The sequence below is a fragment of the Muntiacus reevesi genome, chromosome 3, assembly GCF_963930625.1.
Source record: "Muntiacus reevesi chromosome 3, mMunRee1.1, whole genome shotgun sequence".
In the NCBI taxonomy this organism is placed as follows: Eukaryota; Metazoa; Chordata; class Mammalia; order Artiodactyla; family Cervidae; genus Muntiacus; species Muntiacus reevesi.
Genome location: NC_089251.1, coordinates 65,524,530 through 65,546,275, shown reverse-complemented (window position 1 = coordinate 65,546,275; position 21,746 = coordinate 65,524,530). Strand labels below are relative to the sequence as shown.

Sequence of the window (21,746 nt, the reverse complement as noted above, 5' to 3'; positions counted from 1 at the left end):
CACTTATGTAGTATGGCAGGAAAGGTCCCGAGTGTGGAGTGAAAAGAGCAAGATGAATATCTCTGGAAGCATTTGTGGAAGCTATATGCACCCCCCATACACACATACACACTGCACATTGTATTAGTTTCCTAGACTTCCTGTAACAAATCACCACATACTGGGTGCCTTTAAAAAAACAACAGAAAGTAATTTTCTCACTGTTTCTGAAATAAACTTGAAAATATAAACAAAAGAATTTTACACTTAAACTTTTAGGTTTTGTTTTTTTGTTTTTCAGTCTTTATTTTTATGTTGCTCTGTGATTTCAGATTATGGTTTGTGGTATACTGTGTAACAAGTAATTTTAAAATTGATCATTAGAACATCTTATTTCTAGGAATATTAGAAGTCTCTTGTAAAGAATTGAACTAAGACTGGTTATTCCAGTTAGATAAGCAGTTCCTGTTTGGGGTTTAGTAGATTAAAAAAAAAAAAAAGGATACCTACATTAAAATTCATTTATATGAAATTCTAGAAAATGCAAACTAATCTTTGGTGATTGATAGCAGATAGGTAGTTGCCTGGGGGCTGGAGAGAAGCCTTGTGAGGGAGACCAGTGACGGGGAGGGAGTAGTGGGAAAGAGGGATCCGTTCAGTTCAGTTCAGTCACTCAGTCATGTCCGACTCTTTGCGACCCCATGCACTGCAGCACACCATGCTTCCCTGTCCTTCACCAACTCCTGAAGCATGCTCAAACTCATGTCCACTGAGTCGGTGATGCCATCCAACCATCTCATCCTCTGTCATCCCGTTATCCTCCCATCTTCAATCTTTCCCAGCTTCAGGGTTTTTTCCAGTGAGTCAGTTTTTTGTGACAGGTGACCAAAGTACTGGAATTTCAGCTTCAGCATCAGTCCTTCCAATGAATATTCAGGACTGATTTCCTTTAGGATGGACTGGTTGGATCTCCTTGTAGTCCAAGGGACTCTCAAGAGTCTTCTCCAACACCATAGTTCATTTCTTCGATGCTTACCTTTCTTTATGGTTCAACTCTCACATCCACACAGGGTCACTGGAAAAACCAAAGCTTTGACTAGATGGACCTTTGTTGGCAAAGTAATGTCTCTGCTTTTTAATATGCTATCTAAGTTGGTCATAACTTCTTCCAAAGAGCAAGTGTCTTTTAATTTCATGGCTGCAGTCACCATCTGTAGTGATTTTGGAGCCCCAAAAAATAATGTTTCTCACTGTTTCCATTGTCTCCCCATCTATTTGCCATGAAGTGATGGGACCAGATGCCATGATCTTAGTTTTTTAATGTTGAGTTTTAAGCCAACTTTTTCACTTTCCTCTTTCATCAAGAGGGTCTTTAGTTCTTCTTCACTTTCTGCCATAAGGGTGGTGTCATCTGCATATCTGAGGTTATTGATATTTCTCCTGGCAATCTTGTTTCCAGCTTTTACTTCATCCAGTCCGGCATTTCCCACAATGTACTCTGCATATAAGTTAAATAAGCAGGGTGACAATATAGTGCCTTGCCCTACCCCTTTCCCAATCTGGAACCAGTCTGTTTTTCCATGTCCAGTTCTAACTGTTGCTTCTTGACCCGCATACAATTTTCTCAGGAGGCAGGTCAGATGGTCTGGTATTCCCATCTCTTTGAGAATTTTCCACAGATTGTTGTGATCCACACAGTCAAAAGCTTTGGCATAGTCAATAAAGCAAAAGTAGATGTTTTTCTGGAACTCTCTTGCTTTTTCGATGATCCAACGGATGTTGGGAATTTGATCTCTGCTTCCTCTGTCTTTTCTAAAACCAGCTTGGACATCTGAAAGTTCACAGTTCACGTACTGTTGAAGCCTGGCTTGGAGAATTTTGAGCATTACTTTGCTAGGGTGTGAGATGAGTGCGACTGTGCGGTAGTTTGAACATTCTTTGTCATTGCCTTTCTTAGGGATTGGAATGAAAATTAACCTTTTCCTGTCCTGTGGCCACTGCTGAGTTTTCCAAAAATGCTGGCATATTGAGTGCAGACCTTTCACAGCATCATCTTTTAGGATCTGAAATAGCTCAAGTGGAATTCCATCACCTCCACTAGCTTTGTTCATAGTGATGCTTCCTAAGGCCCACTTGACTTCACATTCCAGGATGTCTGGCTCTAGGTGAGTGTGAGTGATCACACCACCATGATTATCTGGGTCATGAAGATCTTTTTTGTCCAGTTCTTCTGTGTATTCTTGCCACCTTTTCTTAATATCTTCTACTTCTGTTAGGTCCATAACATTTCTGTCCTTTATTGTGCTCATCTTTGCATGAAATGTTCCCCTGGTGTCTCTAATTTTCTTGAAGAGATCTCTAGTCTTTCCCATTCTATTGTTTTCCTCTATTTCTTTGCATTGATCACTGAGAAAGGCTTTCTTATCTCTCCTTGCTATTCTTTGGAACTCTGCATTCAAATGGATATATCTTTCCTTTTCTCATTTGCCTTTAGCTTCTCTTATTTTCTCAGCTATTTGTAAGGCCTCCTCAGACAACCATTTTGCCTTTTTGCATTTCTTTTTCTTGGGGATGATCTTGATCACTGCCTCCTGTACAATGTCATGAACCTCCATCCATAGTTCTTCAGGCACTCTATCAGATCTAATCCCTTGAATCTATTTGTCACTTCCACTGTATAATCATTAAGGGATTTGATTTAGAGAGGTATCACTGAGGACAAAGAGGGAACTTTTGGAGGATACATATGTCAAAAGCTAACAAACTGTATACTTTAACAACGTATAATTTATTGAACATATGTCGACTCGGTACAACAAAACTGCTTTTAAAGAAAGTGGAGGAAACCTGACAAAATATTAACATTTTTAAGCTTGACAATGAATTGTTATTGTTCACTTGCTAAGCTGTTTCTGATTCTTTGTGACCCCATGAACTGCAGCACACCAGGCTTCCCTGTCCTTCGCTATTCCCCAGAGTTTGCTAAAACTCATGTCCATTGAGTCGGTGATGCCATCCAACCATCTCATCCTCTGTTGCCCCCTTCTCCTCTTGCCCTCAATCCTTGCTGTTATTCATACTTTTCTGTACACTTGAAATATTTCATAACTTAATTTGGAAAATCTAATCAAACTCCTTAATGTTATAGCTAAGGAAACTGAATAAGTGATAGATATAGGGCTGGAGTCTACATCTTATTTCCCAATTCAATACTCATACCATTCTATCAGGGGGAAAAAAAATATAATTAGCATATATATGTAAGATTCAGAGAGAAATGCTTACCCTTAAATTTATTCACTGTCCCAATGTTGTGAAGAATTCTTCTAGGACCATTCACTGCAAAATAAACTGCCTTTTCATATTCCCCAAGTGAGATTAATTCATTGAACCTATAGTCATGCATTTCATTATATAATAGTATACAAAAAAAGTAAAGAAAACTGATTAGATATGTCTAATACAAATTAAACATAGTAGTATAGTAATACAAAAAAGCACCTCTAATAAACTACAACTAGATCCATTTACTCTCTAAGATATTCTTTCACTCTCTTCCCTAATATTATTTTTTGTAGCTTCAGAAGAAGATTCTCACCTGCCAGGTGACTTGAACCTGATTACGTACCTTATTCTTATAGTACTTAGAACAATCCATAGGAAATGGAAAGAACTTCACTGAATTTATAGTGAGCTCAGATTTTTTTTTTTTTTTCGTCTCATATCATCTCCAGAAGAAGAGGGGAACCAGGGGAAAGAAGGGCAATCTGCTTAGAGGCTCAATGTAGGGTAAATATTAATTGAATTCAAAGGCTGCCAAAGCTGAAAATCAAGAGGAGTCCTTGGTATTCAGAAGCATAAGCTGTTCCACCAGTAGTCAGACTCTTAACTGAATGTGAGACTAAATGAAAGAAGAAAAGATAATAGTTCAGATAACTTAAGCTTCTACTTCTCTTCCTAGGGCAAAATGTCTCCAGCTCAGCCCTTACCTGACTATTAATAAAATTATGCCAAATAGGATTTAAAGAGTGTTGCAAATGAATGTGGAACCTCAGAGGAGGAAAAACACCGAAGTAATATTAAGCAAAATACATAAAACTTTTATCCTCAGGGTTTTTCTCTCATATCTGAAGCTGGCAGACTTAGAGAAGCATAGAGTATGAGAAAACAATCCAGGCTTTGGGGCCCCTCAAAATGATCTTTACCCCGTCTTTATATCATATCAACAAGCAAATCAACAAGAGAAAACTGTTTAACATAGAAGACTAGGAATTTTACATATATTCATTACAGATTGGCCTCATAGCCTATGAATTAACCTCTTAAATAATAAAGTCTTATGGGGGTGGGAAGGAGGTTCAAGAGGGAGGGGACAAACATATATTTATGGGTGATTTACGCTGTTTTATGGCAGAAACCAACACAATATTGTAAAGCAATTATCCTCCAATTTAAAAAATTTTTTAAAAAGAATAAAGTCAGATCTCTTTAAGCATTTACTATACACTATATAATAATTTAATACATATTAGAGAGAAATATGCCTTCCTAATATGTCATAGGATACAAATGAGGAAAAGAAGGACTAAATTGGCTTGGATAATCTGATTCAAGAAGATGTTCCTGGGCTTCCCTGGTGGTCCAGTGGTTAAGAATCCACCTGCTAATGTAGGGGACATGAGTTTGATCCCTGATCTAGGAGGATCCAACATGTCGAGGGCCAACTAGGCCCACACATCACTACTGCTGAAGTGCAAGTGCTCCAAGCTCAGGTGCCCTAGGGCCTGTGCCGCACAACAAGAGAAGCCACGGGAATGAGAAGCCCACACACCACAACGAAGAGTCGCCCCAGCTCTCTGCAACTAGAGAAAGCCCACACACAGCAAAAACACCTAACTGACACAGGCAAAAATAAATAAACAAATAAAAGAAGATGTTCTCAAAAACATTTTGTAAGATCAGGTCAATGGTTAGGGAATACAAGAAAAATATAAATAAAACTTAACACTATAGTCCAGCTATATCTTCCATAAAATCTCTGAGACCATCAATCTGGTATTTATTTTCATAAAGAATCCATACTCTAAAATTTCAAGTTTATTTTCTAATTTGTCTACTAGAGTTGCATTTAAAAAATACAAAAACTAGAGACTACAGCTCAAAAAGATGCTAAAAAATGCTAAATATTGAGTAAGCATTTAAGCAAGTATTAAATAAATGCTATAATAGTTTAAGATCAAAGTTTTTAAAATATTTGCCTTTCAATGAAGTACAGCAAAATTTCAGTTTCTTTTGCCTTGCTTGGGTCTTCTTCAAGTAGTTCTTCAACAATGCCTTGTTTATCTGTAAATATTAACAGCATCATGATACTTAAGGTTATCAATCAATAAAAACAACAAACATAAATGTTTAATACCAACAATCTAATGCTACAGTTCTAACAGTATCAACCTCTTCCTAAACTGAATGGCCTCCCCATCTCTTGCTTCCTTATTTTCAGGTTGATTTTCAGGTATTCTCTCCCTGGCTAACCAAGTTTACTCTTTACAGATTATCTGCCAATGGCTGAAGGAAGAAGCCCATAGGGTAACAGAGCCCTAACAAAAGTAAGTTCATTTTTAAAACTCAGCCTAGGAAAATCCCCATTCTTTAGTTTTCAAGGGGAAACGAAATGTTTTCCATTATTTATGATACTTAAAAAATACAGATCATCTACCGTGTAAATCTTTACTTTTCTGAATGTTCTCCACGATGTCTTGAAATGATCTGCTCCTATCAGATTTTACCCACAAAGTAAGTGCTTGTGAAATAACCTGCAGTCTTTGATGACTGTAAAGATAAAAAAAAATTAATGACATACTGAACCTAAAATCAAATAGTGGAATATTAAAACCAACACAAATAAAAGCTTCAAACTTTTAAAACTTAGATGCAACTTTCATACCTAAACTGTAATTCATTGTTCAAATTTTCAGTTGAATCTCGCCGTTCTAATACCACAGTCATTTCCTCATCTAAATCTGCCTTCCTCTGAATGGGTACGTATTTTTTGGACATAAGTTCTTCAATTTCTGCGTATTTAGCTTCAAGATGTTTCAAGTATTTAGTGAGAGCATCCAAACTGACAGATTCTTGGAGAGTCATGCCTAAGGGAAAGGGAACAAATCAAACAAGACAAGCCGTGTGCAGGATGCTTGTGCTCAAAGAGCAAGTCTTAGTATTAATAAAATAGGTCAGATGGTTGACTGTGTTAAGAAATAATTAAGAGATGACAGCACGAACTTGTAGATTACTGAACTTTAGCATACATTTCTAAACGACTGGAAGTTTTAAACAAATCATCACTGAAGATTTAATGAAGGGACTTCGCTGGTGGTCCAACGGTTAAGAATCTGCCAGGTAATGTAGGGGACACAGGTTTGATCCCTGGTCTGGGAAGACTCCACATGCTAAGGAAACAACTGGAATTTCTCACAAATATTTTAAACAAAATACTGTACCTGGAATAGGTTTTAAAGGCTCTTTGTAGCAAGTACAATGTTGTTCTTCTTTTGTGTCATACTTTGCCCTGACTTGTTTCATTTCATTTATTTGCAATTGAATCTTTGAGGAATTATTTTCAATAAGTCCCATCCTGAAAATCAGAAAGGCTTTGTTAATATGTTTCTTTCAACTAATTATTTAATTATACCATTCAAAGTAAAACAGGTTAAATTATTACTTTAATTTGGCTAATTATCATTTTGTACCATTATGAATGTGGGTGAAAGTTTACAAAACAATGCTTAAGAAGTTAACTAACCTCATAAGTAAAAAACCATTCTCTTTCAAAGCATCAATAAAATCTTATACTGACTATGATTTGTAACCTTACTGGAAATTTGTAAATGTTAAACAGAATAATCTGGCCACAAAGTACTAAGTCCATTCCCTTTAGTCGAAAATTACCTTTGCAATTTAAAAATCATTTTTGTTAAGTAATCATATTAGTTTCCTGTGGCTGCTATCACAAAATACCACAAACTTGGTGGCTTAAAACAACAGAAATCTGTTCTTTCATAGTTCTGGAGCCCAGAAATCCAATATTATTAGGTTGGTGCAAATGTAATTGCTGTTTCAGACCATGAATTTTAAATCATTACAACTAGGCTCAAACACATCTCTTAATCAAAATAGGAACCAATTACAATCAACACATTTTTGTCAATGAGAAATGTTCGTTTATTCCTGTAGTGTAAAAATCCGTGTTTTGGGATTCAATGAACTCTTGGAAAGCATTTTCTGCACCCTACTGGTTGTGGAAGCATTTTCCCTGCAAAAGGTTGTTGAGATGCTTAAAGAAGTGGTAGTTGGTTGGTGAGAGGTCAGGTGAATATGGCAGATGAGGCAAAATTTTGTAGCCCAATTCCTTTAACTTTTGAAGTGCTGGTTGTACAGTGTGATGTACAGTCCGACATTGTTATGGAGAAGAATCAGTCCTTTTCTGTTGACCAATGCTGGCTTCAGCTGTTCTTGGTGCATCTCATGAATTTGCTGAGCATACTTCTCAGATGTAATGGTTTTGCTGAGACTCAGAAAGCTGTAGTGGGTCAGACAGGCAGCAGACCACCAAACAGTGACCATGACCTTTTTCCGTGCAAGTTTGGCTTTGGCAAGTGCTTTGGAGTTTCTCAGTCCAACCACTGAGCTGGTCATTGCCACGTGTCATATATTAATAAAATCCACTTTTTGTCACGCATCACAATCCAATTGAAAAATGGTCCATTGTTGTTGTAGAGAATAAAAGAAGACACTTCAAAACGACAATTTTTTTGATTTTTGGTCAGCTCATGAGGCACCCACTTATCAAGTTTTTTCACCTTTCCAATTTGCTTCAAATGCCCAACAACCATAGAATGGTCAATGTTGAGTTCTTTGGCAACTTCTCGTGTAGCTGTTCATGTGGTCAGCTTTAAAGAAGGCTCTCAATTAGTCCTGGTCAACTTCCAATGGCCGGCCACCATGCTCCTCATCTTCAAGGCTCTCATCTCCTTTGCAAAAACTTCTTGAACCACCACTGCACTGTATGTTTGTTAGTACATCCTGGGCCAAAAGCACTGTTGATGTTGTGAGTTGTCTGTACTGTTTTATGGCCCATTTTAAACTCAAGTAAGAAAATCACCTGAATTTTTAGTCTAAAATCATTTCCATCGTCTAAAATAAATATAAAATAAACAGCAAGCAATGTCATTAGCAAAAAAACACAAAGTGAGAAATGCACATTAAAATGATGTGTAACATAACCACATTTATTTAAGAATGTATTCCAATGTCAAACAGCAAATTTCAACAATGCAAAAACAACAGTTACTTTTGCACCAACCTAATGGTGGCTCAGAGGGTGAAGTGTCTGCCTGCAATGTGGGAGACCTGGGTTCGATCCCTGGGTCAGGAAGATCCCTAGAGAAGGAAATGGCAACCCACTCCAGTATTTTTGCCTGGAGAATCCCATGGACGGAGGAGCCTGGTGGGCTACAGTCCATGGGGTCGCAAAGAGTCAGACATGACTGAGTGACTTCACTTTCACTTTTAATAGTATTACTGGGTCAAAATTTGTTATTTTGAGTTCATGCTTCCTCTAGAAGCTCTAGGGGAGAATCAATTCTTTGCCTCTTCCAACTTTTGAGGGCAGGCGACCGGCCTTCAGTGGCTGCATACTTCAGTCTCTACCTCCGAGGTCATGACACCTTCTCCCCAAGTGTGCCTGTGACAATGCTCCCTCTTACCACTCTGTTATAAGGACACTGGCAGTGGGATTTAGGGTCCACCTGGCTAATTCAATATAATTTCCTGAGGGCAAGATCCTTGATGTAATCCTTAATTACATTAATGTAATCATAATGTAATCATATCTGCAAAGACCCTTTTTATAAATAAAGTAACATGTCCAGGTTCTCAGGATTAGAACCTATTTCTTTGGGGACCATTATTTAGCCTACTCCATTAATTTTGATCCTAGAGCTAGAGGAATGACAGCACTCTGAGATAAAACTGAGTTCATCCACAAATGGTAATTTTAAAAACCAGGAAATAGATAAAAACTTCTTTAAACCATTATTTGAAATTTACTTCCTGGTTTATCACCAATATTTTGGCCCAGGAAGGAAATAATAGATTAAAATCGGCTGGATACATAAGTGTTACAGGGCTTTTGGCAATTAAAAACAAGTTTGTCAGGGCTTCCCTGTTGCTTATACAATAAAAACAAGTTTGTCAGTAGATAACTGCTATCCAGTCTTAGTATTATACAGAATTCTTGGTAACTACAGACAGCTCAGAGTAAGAGCCTGCAGTATTTATGAAAGAGGGGCTGTGGAGATAAAATGCCCCTGTTTTCATCCAAATATTAATAGTTGTGCTTTAGTAAGAAAGACATGTTAAAAGTAAATGGACTTTCGAAAAAATTGAAAGCAGGGACTCAACAGATTCTTGTACAAGAATGTTCATGGTGGCACAAATCACAATAGCCTATGGTGGAAAAAATTCAAGTATCCATCACCAGATAAGTAGATGAAATATGGTATATACATACATTGGAATATTATTCAGCCATAAAAAGGAATTTAGCTCCAATACATGCTATAACACAGATTAGAAGGTATCCAGTTGTTCCTTTCCATAGCTACTTTTATGATCTCCTTATCCTTGACAATTTCAGTACAATTAATCTAGCTGAGTATTTATTACTTACTTACTTACAATGGCATTCTTTGGTCTTCCAGAATCTGTGAATTGATATCTTTCACTAAATCTAGAAAACTCTCAGCCATTTTTCTTTTCAGTGTCTGTCTCATATTCTCTTCTCTTTGAGTTATGATTAGACATAATAACTTTCTCACTCTATCCTCCAAGACTTTTTTTATAGTAGCTTTATTGATATATAGTTTGTATACCTTAAAATTCATCCTTTTAAAGTGTTCAATTCAGTAAATTTTAGCATATTCAAAGTGCTGTGCAAATACTACCATTTTTAGTTCCTGAACACTTCATCACTCCAAAAATAGGCTCTGAATCTGTTAGCAGTCTGATAAGCAGAAGGCAATTTTCCATGCAGTCCCCAAAAGTGGAGCAATTTACCTCTTGTTCACTCTTCAGGGTGTAGCCCCTTATTCATCCCAGCCTTACGTGGGGAAGATTTCCCAGTAGACGACACCCCTTGGGCAGACAGAAGCCAGGCTCTGTCTTTTATACCTCTGTGCCATAGTAAAAACTAAAGCTTATGGTCACAAGTTTTAATAAATGCTTTCAGGGTTAAAGAAGCTTTAGTGCTCCTCTATCTTTTGTTTTCTGATTTTGCCCTAATATTTCTGTTACTAGCTTATCAGCCTCCTGTCCCTTTTGCAAAAAAAAAATTTTTATTTTACTATTTTATGTAGCATTTTGTCCCAACAAGAAGTGATCCCAACCTCTTGCCAACTACATAACCAAAAATGGAGGTCAAATTTCACATAATTTTCCTGGTTGACTTGAAATTATCTGTAAGAACAATTTACCCATCAATCACCAAATGGAACACTGAAAGTCTGAGACTGTTCAACGAGAGTGAGTTTTATCCTCTCCCAGTAGGTTACTTACTTTTGTGCATCACAAGAGTAAGTGATCTATTTCAGATGGTAATCATGAAATTGTACTATTAAACCTTCCATGCAAGAAATTACCTGGAGCAATTATCTGCTTCCTTCATTTTACGATACTACAATGTGCCTCCAATTATCCTGAGACATTATAAAATTCTCAAACTGAATTAATACTATTTTTCAAGTAAAAATATAGTAATTTCAATAGAAAAGGTAACATAAAAACATGGCTTTAAAATAAAATCAAAGTTGAAGATAACTAAGAATCACTGGTTATAGTTACAATGGTTAGTTAATAAAACCAAGTAGCAATTATCACCTTTTGGGCTACTTACAAATATACTTACTTTGCTTGAAGTTGGGCTATTCTTTTCCTGTGATATACCAATGCTGTGGGCTCTCCTGCCAAAACTCTAAGTTTTCCATGAAGATAAAATGCAGTTCTTTGGCCTTTCTTTATTGTCTCAATAAATGTGTCATATTCTTTTTTGATTGAAGTAAGAATGGATTTGTATGCAGTGACATATTCTATTACCTGAAACATGATTTTTTCTGTCTATGGTACTGAAGTTTTTTCTAGAAGACTATATAGATCAAAAGCCTTGCAAATAGCATTATAATTTTTTTTAATGAAATGATGGGCAATTAGACATCTAAAATTTTACAAATTTGACCTTGCACTTATATGTAATATTGCTTGGATATTAAAGACCATTCACGGTTACTGAATATATGATCTTTGTGAACCATTACAATTCTGTGAGCTTAAATATGAGAAAAAAACATTTTTTGCTCTACTCAGGAAATTAACACATACATTATATGAAGTCAGTTAAAACCAAAACCAGGTCTAACTATCCCAACTCTGGATCTCTTAAATACAATTACATATCATCCCTCACTATCTCCAAATCTAGTTTCTGACTTCATTAAGACCTTAAAATCCTGGACTCCCTTCTGTTTTTCTAACCCATCTGCTCCTGTTGATCAATAATCTCAATTACCAAACTGCATTTCTATCCCCAAGATGTCAAGTACAACTGTAGAAAACCCTTCACATCTTATATTCATGGTTTAAAATGACGTTTATGTACATAATATCTCTGGAACAATAATGGAAGAAAATAGAAACCTACAGAGAAGGGAAGAAGAAAACTATGGAGAAAGAAAGGGTAAGTAGATTCTAAAATGAGAAGGACCTGACTTCATTGTATACTCTGCTTATTCATTTTTTATTTTTCTTTCTTTTTCTCTGGTTAACCTTGTGGAGGCATTACCCAAATGAAAAAGCAATAATAACTAAGAAACACTTTAAAGAAGTTAAAAAACAAAAACATTAAAAATAATCTATGGTTGCCAACTCATGAGAATTTCAGAAGGTGTCAAGTGATATAAGGAATAAATGTGACCAATCCACAATTTCCTCTGAAAGATACAATTATGCTTTTTACCCCTGCTACATATCTAGCTTATAGTATACTCCACTATAGCTAGAAAATACCTAGAAAAAAATAATGCAGAAAGACATCTGGTCTATCAAGAAATGGTATAAGGAGGGGAGTTCCCCATTGGCCCAGTGGTTAGGACTCGTGCTTTCACTGCTGTGGCCCAGGTTCAGTTCTGGGTAGGGGAACTGAGATCGCAAAAAAACTGGTATGGCAAAAAAAATAATAAATTGGTATAAGATGATAATTGATCAATGGCAGGTTCAGTTCTGGGTAGGGGAACTGAGATCACAAAAAAACTGGTATGGCAAAAAAAAAAAAAAATTGGTATAAGGAGATAATTGATCAATGGCAGGTTCAGTTCTGGGTAGGGAACTGGGATCGCAAAAAAACTGGTATGGCAAAAAAAAAAAAATTGGTATAAGGAGATAATTGATCAATGCCAAGCACCATAAAAGGATTTCTGAGTGGGAGATACTGGTCATCTTTCTGACATGACCAAACTACCTATCCACCAAAATCAAGACTGCTGCCCAGCAATTTTCAGTAAAATGGAGACCATTAATTTGTGGTCTTTCAAACTAAACATTTCACTGTTCCCTGCTATCCTCCACTCCACAAGCCTCTATGATGTGCTGCAACAATCCAAGACAACTCAGATATCTTAATGGATAGAAAACAGACTTGTTATAACATCATGATCAGCTCCCACGGGTTTACTAGAAGAAATGGATTTGAGAAAGACACTCATGAATTTTTAAGAATGCATAGAAAATGCATTAGAGTAAAGGAGGCAAGCTGGTATGCTAGAGGTAGAATAGTTTTGATTGGCCAGCAAAATATTTTAAAATTTAGGAAATTTCACCCAAAGCCCATATTTTTAGCTTCTCCTGAAAACTCTGAAGAATCTACCAACATGGAACTCCCATTCCTTTAATGACAGTAGTCAGCTGGTGCTTTAAATTGGATTCTTTCTTCATTTCACCACAGTCCCCATGATTCCTTATTCTCTTTTTTTTTTCCTTATTCTCTTAAAGTTAATCCACTTAACTCTCATATGACCTTCCTAAACTGTGGGCATTCAAGTTTCAGTCTCCATATTAAGGCTTCCCTTAACTCCTTCAAAACAGAGCCGTATTTCCCAGGTACAGAACTATGAGGGAGAAAAGGAACGCCACTCATTCCACCTCAGCTCCTACACACGGGACATACACTATTTTCACAAAACACATGAGGAACACAAAAGGCCAGTCACTTTCCAGAGTCCAGCTGCCTTGAGAATTCACCCATATCTCCTGAAACGCACTCTTCCTAGCCTTGATCTTCTTTGCGTATTAAGTCCTCGGCTCTCTCTGCAACCTACCCTCAATTCTTGTTACACAAGCCTCAGGTCTCCTTGCTTTGATTCAGGCATGGTTCTCTAGGCCAAATCCTCTACCTCTGATTTTAAACGGAATTTGGTACTTGTTCTCTTGTGCTAAGCACTCAGAGATGCAAGCTGGTACTTTCATCTTTTGCCAAACTAGACCCTTCCAAAAGAGAGGGAAGATTAGAGAAGGCAGACATTAATAGTTTATTAACAACCAAATGTTCTAGAACATGAAAATGGAAATGCAGATTATTTTATTGAGAAGCTAGAAGAAAGGTTTCTCTAAATACCACAGGATTTTCTCTTTCTCAAAAGTAAGGATCCCCTCTTACTTTTGAAGAATAGGATTCTTCACAATGTACAATGTATAACTGTATAATGTACAAATAGTTTGAATGGAAATCTTGGGGGGGTAGGGAGAAAAGGACTAAAGATACAGAAATCATCTTTTATTTAATCTCCTGTCTTTTTTCTTCGAATTAAATTTATCAACACCTCCTCCAAAATGACTTCACCATAACTACACTAATTTAAAGCAGAGAGCTCTTCATGTGTAAAAACTTGTGACAAGTGTTAGCATTTGGATATGCAAAAATAAGTATGTTACAGTTATGACTTTCCTTTGCTGATTTCACGCAAGTAGAATTTCAGCATGATTTCTGATATTTATAAAACCTACTCAATACACTACTTTTAAACATTCACCTAATACATTCCTTAATGACTAAAACACCAAAACAATTTCATTGATCATAACCACTTATAAAATGAGGCTAACCTGCCAATGTACCAGTTCTTAAAGACAGATTTTCTACATGACTTTAAAGGAAGAAAAGACTCTCTTTTCCATTTTATACTTTTATGGATAAGCAAGTGAAGTGAAGTGAAGTGAGGTAAAAGTCACTCAGTTGTGTCCGACTCTTTGTGACCATTCTCCAGGCAAGAATACTGGACTGGGTAGCCTTTCTCTTCTCCAGGGGATCTTCCCAGCCTAGGGATCGCACCCAGGACCCAGGTCTCCCACATTGTAGGCAGATTCTTTACCAGCTGGGCCACATGGGAAGCCCAGGAATACTAGATTAGGTAGCCTATCTCCCAACGAATCTTCCCAACCCAGGAATCTAACCAGGGTCTCCTGTATCGCAAGCAGATTCTTTACCAACTGAGCGATTGGGGAAGCCCAGTGGATTGGCATCAATTTTCTTAATTCCACTTTTAGGTATCTATGATTACTTTATGCTCACTTTTCCTTAGAGTGAGGCATTTTATTTTTATTTTAGAGGAGAAATAAGACTCAGTGTTATAATGCTTAAAAATTAAAAAAAAAAATAGAGTTCTTCTATTTTGCCTATAGCTGTTTAACTCAGAGCCAAATAGTTTACAGAAGTCTTAACATAAGTAATTATTTCTTCCAGGTAAGGAGGAAAGCGTGCTAATTTCACTTATTTACTGTCAGGGCATCTTCAAAGACAGGTGAAAAAGAAAAAGTGAGGTTAAAAAAAACGAGGATCGGTGGCCATATTGCAATCGTTTATAAAGAAAAGATGGTTTTTCTAAAATCTTAAAAAGCAAAATCAAATGTTAGCTAAAACTGCAGCATTTTCTGACCTCTGCTTTTCAGGTCTGGAAGATCCCCTGAGGGAGGAAATGACAACCCACTCCAGTATTCTTGCCAGGATAATTCTGCAGACAGAGCAGCCTGTCAGGCTACAGTCCACGGGGTCACCAAGAGTTGGACACGACTGGAGCAACTGAGCATGCATGCGTCAGCCACTTGTTTACTAGCCTATCTAGACTTCTAGTCCACGAGGGGCCTCAATCCAATATTATAGATCAAATGGAAACCAAGATTTTAATGACACCGCAAACCACCCCAAAACGATGAAGAATCACCAGGTTCTGGCTACAGCCCAATTCCTAACAAATCAGATAATAATTTAAGATGGAAGGTCAAAATGATGTTTGAAGGCACAGGTAGGTTGTAGCTAAAAACTGACAGCCTGCACTTAAGCTATGATAACTGAAACACTCATTAACTGTCTAGTAATATAAATCCAGCATAGCATAGCATTTTCCACATTCATCCCTTTCTGATAAATTGGACAAACTTTTCAAAACCGATAAATGAAGTAGCCAAACAAGCAGTGGTGTTACTAAGGTATGAATATTATTGTCAGGATGGACCATTTCTACCACATAAAAACTCCACTGTCTTAGAGCATTACGATACCTTATCAAAAACATTTCGGTATATGATATAATATTCATCAGCCGGTCCTTCCTCATTACAGCACACTCTTTCAGTTTCTGTAATTATGTATCTTTGCATTCTTTCCAAAAATTCCTTGTCACTTCTACTAATGATAGGAGGGAGAACTGCATGCTTATTTATTTCTTGGACGGACATACGTCACACCCTATACACTCGTTCGCCAGAGAAAATTTAAGTCTTGATTTGCTTTTGCAACAAAGCCAAAACTTTGATAAGCCTGAAAGAAAAAAAAAATTAATTAAGCTAAAGCGTTACATAAGTTAGGTCAGATATGGATCTAAATAAAATGTTTAAGAAAAAAAATCTCATGGATCTCATGACATAAATATTTCAACCTATGAGTGAACAGGTCTAATAAATTCTTCTGTCATGTGCTATACTATACCTCTGGGATAGAAATACCAAACACCAGACAATAAAAAGCTCTTATCTTACTAAAGAAGCATTTGTATCTTAAGATCGAATGGTTTGTTTAACTTAATATTTTCTAACAGAAGTATAATTAGCATTTTATTTGCTTCATGTGGGAAAACTAGTTTGAAAGCATCCTGATGAAACAAACAAGGTCAAATATTGTGGCCTCCAGTCTTTCTGGTGTGGGAGTGATAGCCTTGCTTATAGGAACTTAGGCTTAACTCTGACTGAGACAGGAAGCTACTGGAGGACTGTGTGCAGAAGACTGACAGCTGACTTACATTTTCAAAGAATTGCTCTTGCTGCCCCGTGAAGACAAGCGTTGAAGTCAGAATTACTGGGAAGCTACTACAAGAGACCAGGCAAAAGATAACGGTGGTTTGAAATAGTGGTAACAGCAAAGCTGTGAGAAGTGTTCGGCACATACATCAAAAATAAAACCAAAAAGATTTGTTGAGGGATGCGATGTGGGTATGAGAAAATAATCAAAGATGACCATCATGTTTCTGGCTTCAGCAAGTGAAAAGATGGAATTGCCTTCTATGAGATGGGACAATCAATTTCATAAGATCAGGAGTTTGGGCCCACCTATTACACATGATGAATCAACAGATAATATGTGAAGCTGGAATTCAAATGAATAGTCCGAGTGAAAAAGAGGTTTATAAGTCATCTGCATATAAATGATATTTAAAAGTTATGAGACAGAATGGAAAAAGATCTGGGAAATGTAAGCAAAGCAGATATCCAAGGATGGGGCCTTGGGGGGCACTTCAAAGCTTAGAGGTCTGGTAGATAAGGAGGAAGCAGCAAAACAGCCTGGAAAAGAGGGTCTATGGGAATGGAAGTCAATCAGGTGAAGAAAGCGTTTCAAAGAGGAAAGGCATGATCCACTGTGTCAAACGCAGCTGACAGGTCAAAGAAGATTAAGTGGATATTGAATTTAGTAACACGGAGGTTATTCCCACAGTTATTCAGTTGGAATAGGAGGGGAGACAAAAAGCCTGTCCCCAGAAGTGGGTTCAGTCAATGGAAGGAAAAGAATTAAAGAGACAATGAGTATAAACAACTTTCAAGGAGTTTTGTTGTAAAAGTGGAGATTAACTGGCAGAATATGGGATGAAGAGTGTACCAGAGAGAAGAAATGAATTCCTCAGAAGTGCCAAAGTAGGAAAGACATGTCAGGGACTTCAATTAGCTCAATGTTAATAAAGTGTAAAGCGAGAAATGGCTTTGGCAGATTAGGCTCTAAGGAAGGCAGAGGTTCACTATCACACTAAGGAATTTGGGTTTTATCTTGAAGGTGAAATAGCATAATGACATAATCATTTTTACTTTTTAGAATACTTTGGCGACAAAAGTGAAGGTGGGTTAGAAGACGACTGGAGACAGAGAAAATTAAGAAGCCTGAATTTGGGGATGGGGAAGTAGAGAACAGCAGAGAGATAAAGACATTAGTAGGGTACATATGGCAAAAGGCCATGGCTTCCCATGTGGCTCAGCAGGTAAAGAAACCACCTGCACTGCAGGAGACCTGGGTTTGATCCCTGGGTGGGAAGATCCCCTGGAGAAGGAAATGGCAACCCATTCTAGTATTTTTGACCTGAAAAATTCCATGGATAGAGGGCCCTGGCCGGCTTAGCATATGGGGTCGCGAAGAGTCGGGACAGGACTAAACACAAACGCATACCAAAGGTTTAGCTCGCTAACCCGCCTGCCTTGCCAGGAGAGCACGCTACACATACTCCAAAAACGTCCTCTTAGGATTTTCACAACTCCCAACGTCCAAACTTGGAAATTCTGCAGTAAATAAACTTCCATCGGGTTTCTTTCCCATATGACTTCATTTGAAAATCTGAAAACTCCTGAGGCTTTTTAACATATTAAACCTTTTCACACTGCGTAGTGACATACAATACAGGCTCTTCTTCAAACCAGGAGAGCCCAAGGGGTTGAGGACACCACCTATTATGCCGGTTGCCTGGAGCTGGCCACTGGAAGGCCCTTCCCTTGAAGGCCCTGGGAGCTTCTGGTAGTAGATTGCTGATCCTCAGCCCCTCACCGCCTCCGTTAGTGGGTGACGACACTTTTGGTACCTCTGCTCTTCTCCTGCCTCTTAACCTTCCCTCCTAGTCACTTCTGACCCGTTTCCATCTCCCAGAAACCATTACTGCGCTTGCCTCTTCCTCCTCACCTTAATCCCTTTCTCCAAACCCACCGCTAGGCGATAGTAACTAGAGAGCAGGGAGGTGCGGAACTGCATCTTGGGACAAGTAGTCCTGCCGAAAAGAAAGCAGTGGAAACTACAATTCCCAGAAGACACTGCCGTTTCCTCTCTTTTTCTCATGAAGGCCCTTTAACTCCACCCCCCTTTTAAAGGCTCTCTTAGCCACGTCAACTACAGGGGTAAAGCCTTTTAAAGACATTTTAAAGTTGCTTAAATCTATTATTTCCAGAAAGTTCTGGAGGATAAAGTGAGAAATAAGCTAAGCTAGAGGGAGGAGAAATGAGGTCACGACCTGGTCTGGCATGTGGCTGGACAGCCCCTGGGACAGTGATCAGGCACTTGGTGTGGCCGCCTAGGAGGCGGGGCCTCCAGGAGCGCCCGGAAAGCTCGTGGACCAGCGTGGGGCCTTCCTTTCGGATCCGCCATCAGCGGTGAGTGTGTGCATGCGGCCGAGCTCTGTCCCGTAACCTGCTATCGCCTCTCCTGTATTTCCGGGTCTCATCTGTCTCCTCCTTTTCCTCACCCTCAGGTGGAACCGCCGCCAAGATGCAGATTTTCGTGAAGACCCTGACGGGGAAGACCATCACTCTCGAGGTACGGGCCAGGCCGGGGAGAAGCGGCGGCCTAATGGAGGGAGGGCCTGAGGCGGATCTCGGCACTGGCACTGCTTTCCGCTGTACAACGCGTTTGTGAGCCGGACTTCTAAAATCTGACCTTGAAATGAGCGTTGTTTATTGAGCCGCGGCCTAGGGCGCGTTTTCTATACCTGAAGTCCGAGTGTGTCACTTATAGGCGTTCCGACAGGGTAGCCGGAGCCGGCGTCGCGCGGTGGGAGGGAGGTGCTCTTGTAGGTGGGCGCGAGCACGTGTGGCCCGGCCGCGCCGTCTGGGGCTCTCCTAGGTGGGTTTCGGCCCCCACCGGCTCGGTTCCTTAGTAACTTTCAAGTTTCTTAATCTGTTGCCGATATGTTTGCGCTTTAAAACTCATAGGTCGAACCCTCGGATACAATAGAAAATGTAAAGGCCAAGATCCAGGATAAGGAAGGCAAGTTGGTATTTTCTGATTCAGAAAAACTGATCTGTAGAGTCTCTTGTCAGGCGCTAGACATACCTGCTCTCTGTGGGGTGGGAAGAGGTCTGATTGAAACGAGTTTCTCTCGTTTTTGGGATAGCACAGGAGGCAAACGTTTATCAGCATGGAGCCAAACTGCAGTTAGATTTCACGTGTGTGAATTCGAAGGAGCTGGCTAATTTAAACTCAACGTTTTATGTAAAGTGGCTATGTTAATGTATATTAAGAGTAAATGAGATTAAAATGTGTAAACATTTACAGTGACACCTTGGCTGTAGTGAGAACTCACTGATGACTGTCAGTACCATTTACTTGATTCAGAATTGTAAATCATGAGCAGATATGCTTAATTTACCATCACTTAATTTATGTATTTAACTTGTTTCCCATTAGGAATTCCTCCTGACCAGCAAAGACTGATCTTTGCTGGCAAGCAACTGGAAGATGGACGTACTTTGTCTGACTACAACATTCAAAAGGTCTGTTTGGAGGAAAGCAGCCCTTTAAGTATAAATATATGTCACAACTGGGAATTTTGACCAGTATTCAAAAGTAGGGAGAATAGCATCCAGTTAGCAATAGTATCCCAGGTGATTCCTTCATCAACATTTGAGAAGTGCTGCTACAGTCCCCTACATTTTGGATTTTGCACATTGCATCCCATGATGTTATTTAACCTTTCTATAGTAGTTTATTTAAGAATGAGATCCCTACCCTGCCCCCCAACATTCCATCATCTGTGGGTGTGCTTGACATCCAGTTAGAAGGTGCATAATGCTGGTTGTCCATTCTCTGAACACTAGCATTAATGTAGCCATTTTTAAAGCCTGTTTCATTCTCTGTTCAATAACAGGAGTCCACTCTTCATCTAGTGTTGAGACTTCGTGGTGGTGCTAAGAAAAGGAAGAAGAAGTCTTACACCACTCCCAAGAAGAACAAGCATAAGAGAAAGAAGGTTAAATTGGCTGTTCTGAAATACTATAAGGTGGGCCAGATAAGTTTTTTGTCTATAGATTAATAATTTTGTTTGCATTTCTGGTTTCAAACTCTTTGATTAAAGAAGTTTGGGTTTTTGTTTTTTTTTTTTTTTTTCCTGTTTTGGTGTTTGATTGGGCTTTATGTAATGGGGATTACCTGTAGCTACTTCAACTAAGCTTTGGATTCTGATGTCAGTTTGGGTTCAGGTCTTAACTCTGTCCATCACTTGCATGGCTGGACTTTAAAAACTCAACTTCTTGTACTAATTACTGGTGAGAATTTGGGATGCTTTGGTTTGTAAATACTAAAAACTATCATTGTTGTGTAATTTAAAGGGTAAATATTTTGAGTCACTTATAAACCAGATCTCAGAATATGTTGCAAGATTATCTTAATAGCAAGTTTCTCCTTTTTAGGTGGATGAGAATGGCAAAATCAGTCGCCTTCGCCGGGAGTGTCCCTCAGATGAATGTGGTGCTGGAGTTTTTATGGCCAGTCACTTCGACAGACATTACTGTGGCAAATGTTGTCTGACCTATTGTTTCAACAAACCAGAAGACAAGTAATTGTATATTGGTTAATAAAGATACGAGCTAACATTTAAATGTTGGGTTTTATTACACTGCTTTTAAAAGTGGACTTTAAGCATCAAATTTTCTAAAGTAACCTGTACTTCACAGAATTATATTTAGTATCAGTTGTTTAGATTTAAGCCAGTTATTTTGACCTCAGCAGTATTGACATTTAGACTGATAATTCTTGGTTATAGGGGCCTTCCTGTGCATCAGAAGGATAATGAACAGCATTCCTGGTCTCTACCCACTTGATGCCATGAGCATACTATTCTATTCCCTCCCCACAGCCAAAAGTATCTAGACATTGCCAGATGACCCCTCAGGGTGGTGAAGAACTATGCCCTTCCTCACCCCTGCAGATTGGGAAACACTGGTTTGTGTGAATTGGTATTACAGCCTTGCCTTAAAAAGCTACAATATACTTGTTTCCTACAAATGAAGTTTAAAGGCTGAACTTCTGAGTTGCCAATTAATTCATCCCAAGTCTGGATGGTTTGGCTCAAAATTTGCTGTTTGCAAGACAAAGGGTACATGCTGCTATTCAATGCTACGTGTGTAAATTCTAATGTTTACTGGTAGTGTTGATGCTAAAAAACATGGTTTCATAGTATTGGTACCTCATTTTGCTTCTAGAGCACAGTTCAGGATCACTGAACTAAAGCACCTGAAATGTTTTAAACTGATTATTAAGATTCAGTGATACACCAATAATAGTTTCCTTTAGCCTTATTTTCCCATACCAGGATTTTTAGTTGTAGGCGTCCTTAAATAAGGTTTCCTAGGACTGTAGTATTTTTAAC

At 38.4% G+C, this 21,746-nt stretch overlaps 2 protein-coding genes across 7 annotated transcripts in view; one reads left to right on the top strand and one right to left on the bottom strand.

The window, feature by feature from the left end:
* Nucleotides 1-18,378, bottom strand: part of CLHC1 (clathrin heavy chain linker domain containing 1) — a 39,902-nt gene extending 21,524 nt beyond the window's left edge. The window contains exons 1-8 of one of the 6 annotated variants that reach the window (XM_065929275.1): nucleotides 18,290-18,373; nucleotides 15,640-15,898; nucleotides 10,943-11,130; nucleotides 6,480-6,613; nucleotides 5,924-6,125; nucleotides 5,696-5,808; nucleotides 5,238-5,322; nucleotides 3,265-3,371 (exon numbers count right to left, since the gene is read on the bottom strand). In XM_065929275.1, coding sequence (XP_065785347.1) covers nucleotides 3,265-3,371; nucleotides 5,238-5,322; nucleotides 5,696-5,808; nucleotides 5,924-6,125; nucleotides 6,480-6,613; nucleotides 10,943-11,130; nucleotides 15,640-15,816 — 1,006 coding nt within the window. In that variant the 5' untranslated portion in view covers nucleotides 15,817-15,898; nucleotides 18,290-18,373. Of the gene's footprint in view, nucleotides 1-3,264; nucleotides 3,372-5,237; nucleotides 5,323-5,695; nucleotides 5,809-5,923; nucleotides 6,126-6,479; nucleotides 6,614-10,942; nucleotides 11,131-15,639; nucleotides 17,372-17,785; nucleotides 18,259-18,289 lie in introns of those variants that run through there. The other 5 variants (XM_065929277.1, XM_065929278.1, XM_065929276.1 and 2 more) reach the window with 5 other exon arrangements.
* Nucleotides 18,379-18,727: 349 nt separating this feature from the next.
* Nucleotides 18,728-20,970, top strand: RPS27A (ribosomal protein S27a). Its single transcript, XM_065929274.1, has 6 exons — nucleotides 18,728-18,753; nucleotides 18,852-18,916; nucleotides 19,312-19,366; nucleotides 19,787-19,872; nucleotides 20,247-20,378; nucleotides 20,788-20,970. Exons 2-6 carry the CDS (start codon nucleotides 18,869-18,871, stop codon nucleotides 20,935-20,937), a joined length of 471 nt encoding a protein of 156 aa, XP_065785346.1. The 5' UTR covers nucleotides 18,728-18,753; nucleotides 18,852-18,868; the 3' UTR covers nucleotides 20,938-20,970.
* The last annotated feature ends 776 nt before the right edge of the window (nucleotides 20,971-21,746 follow it).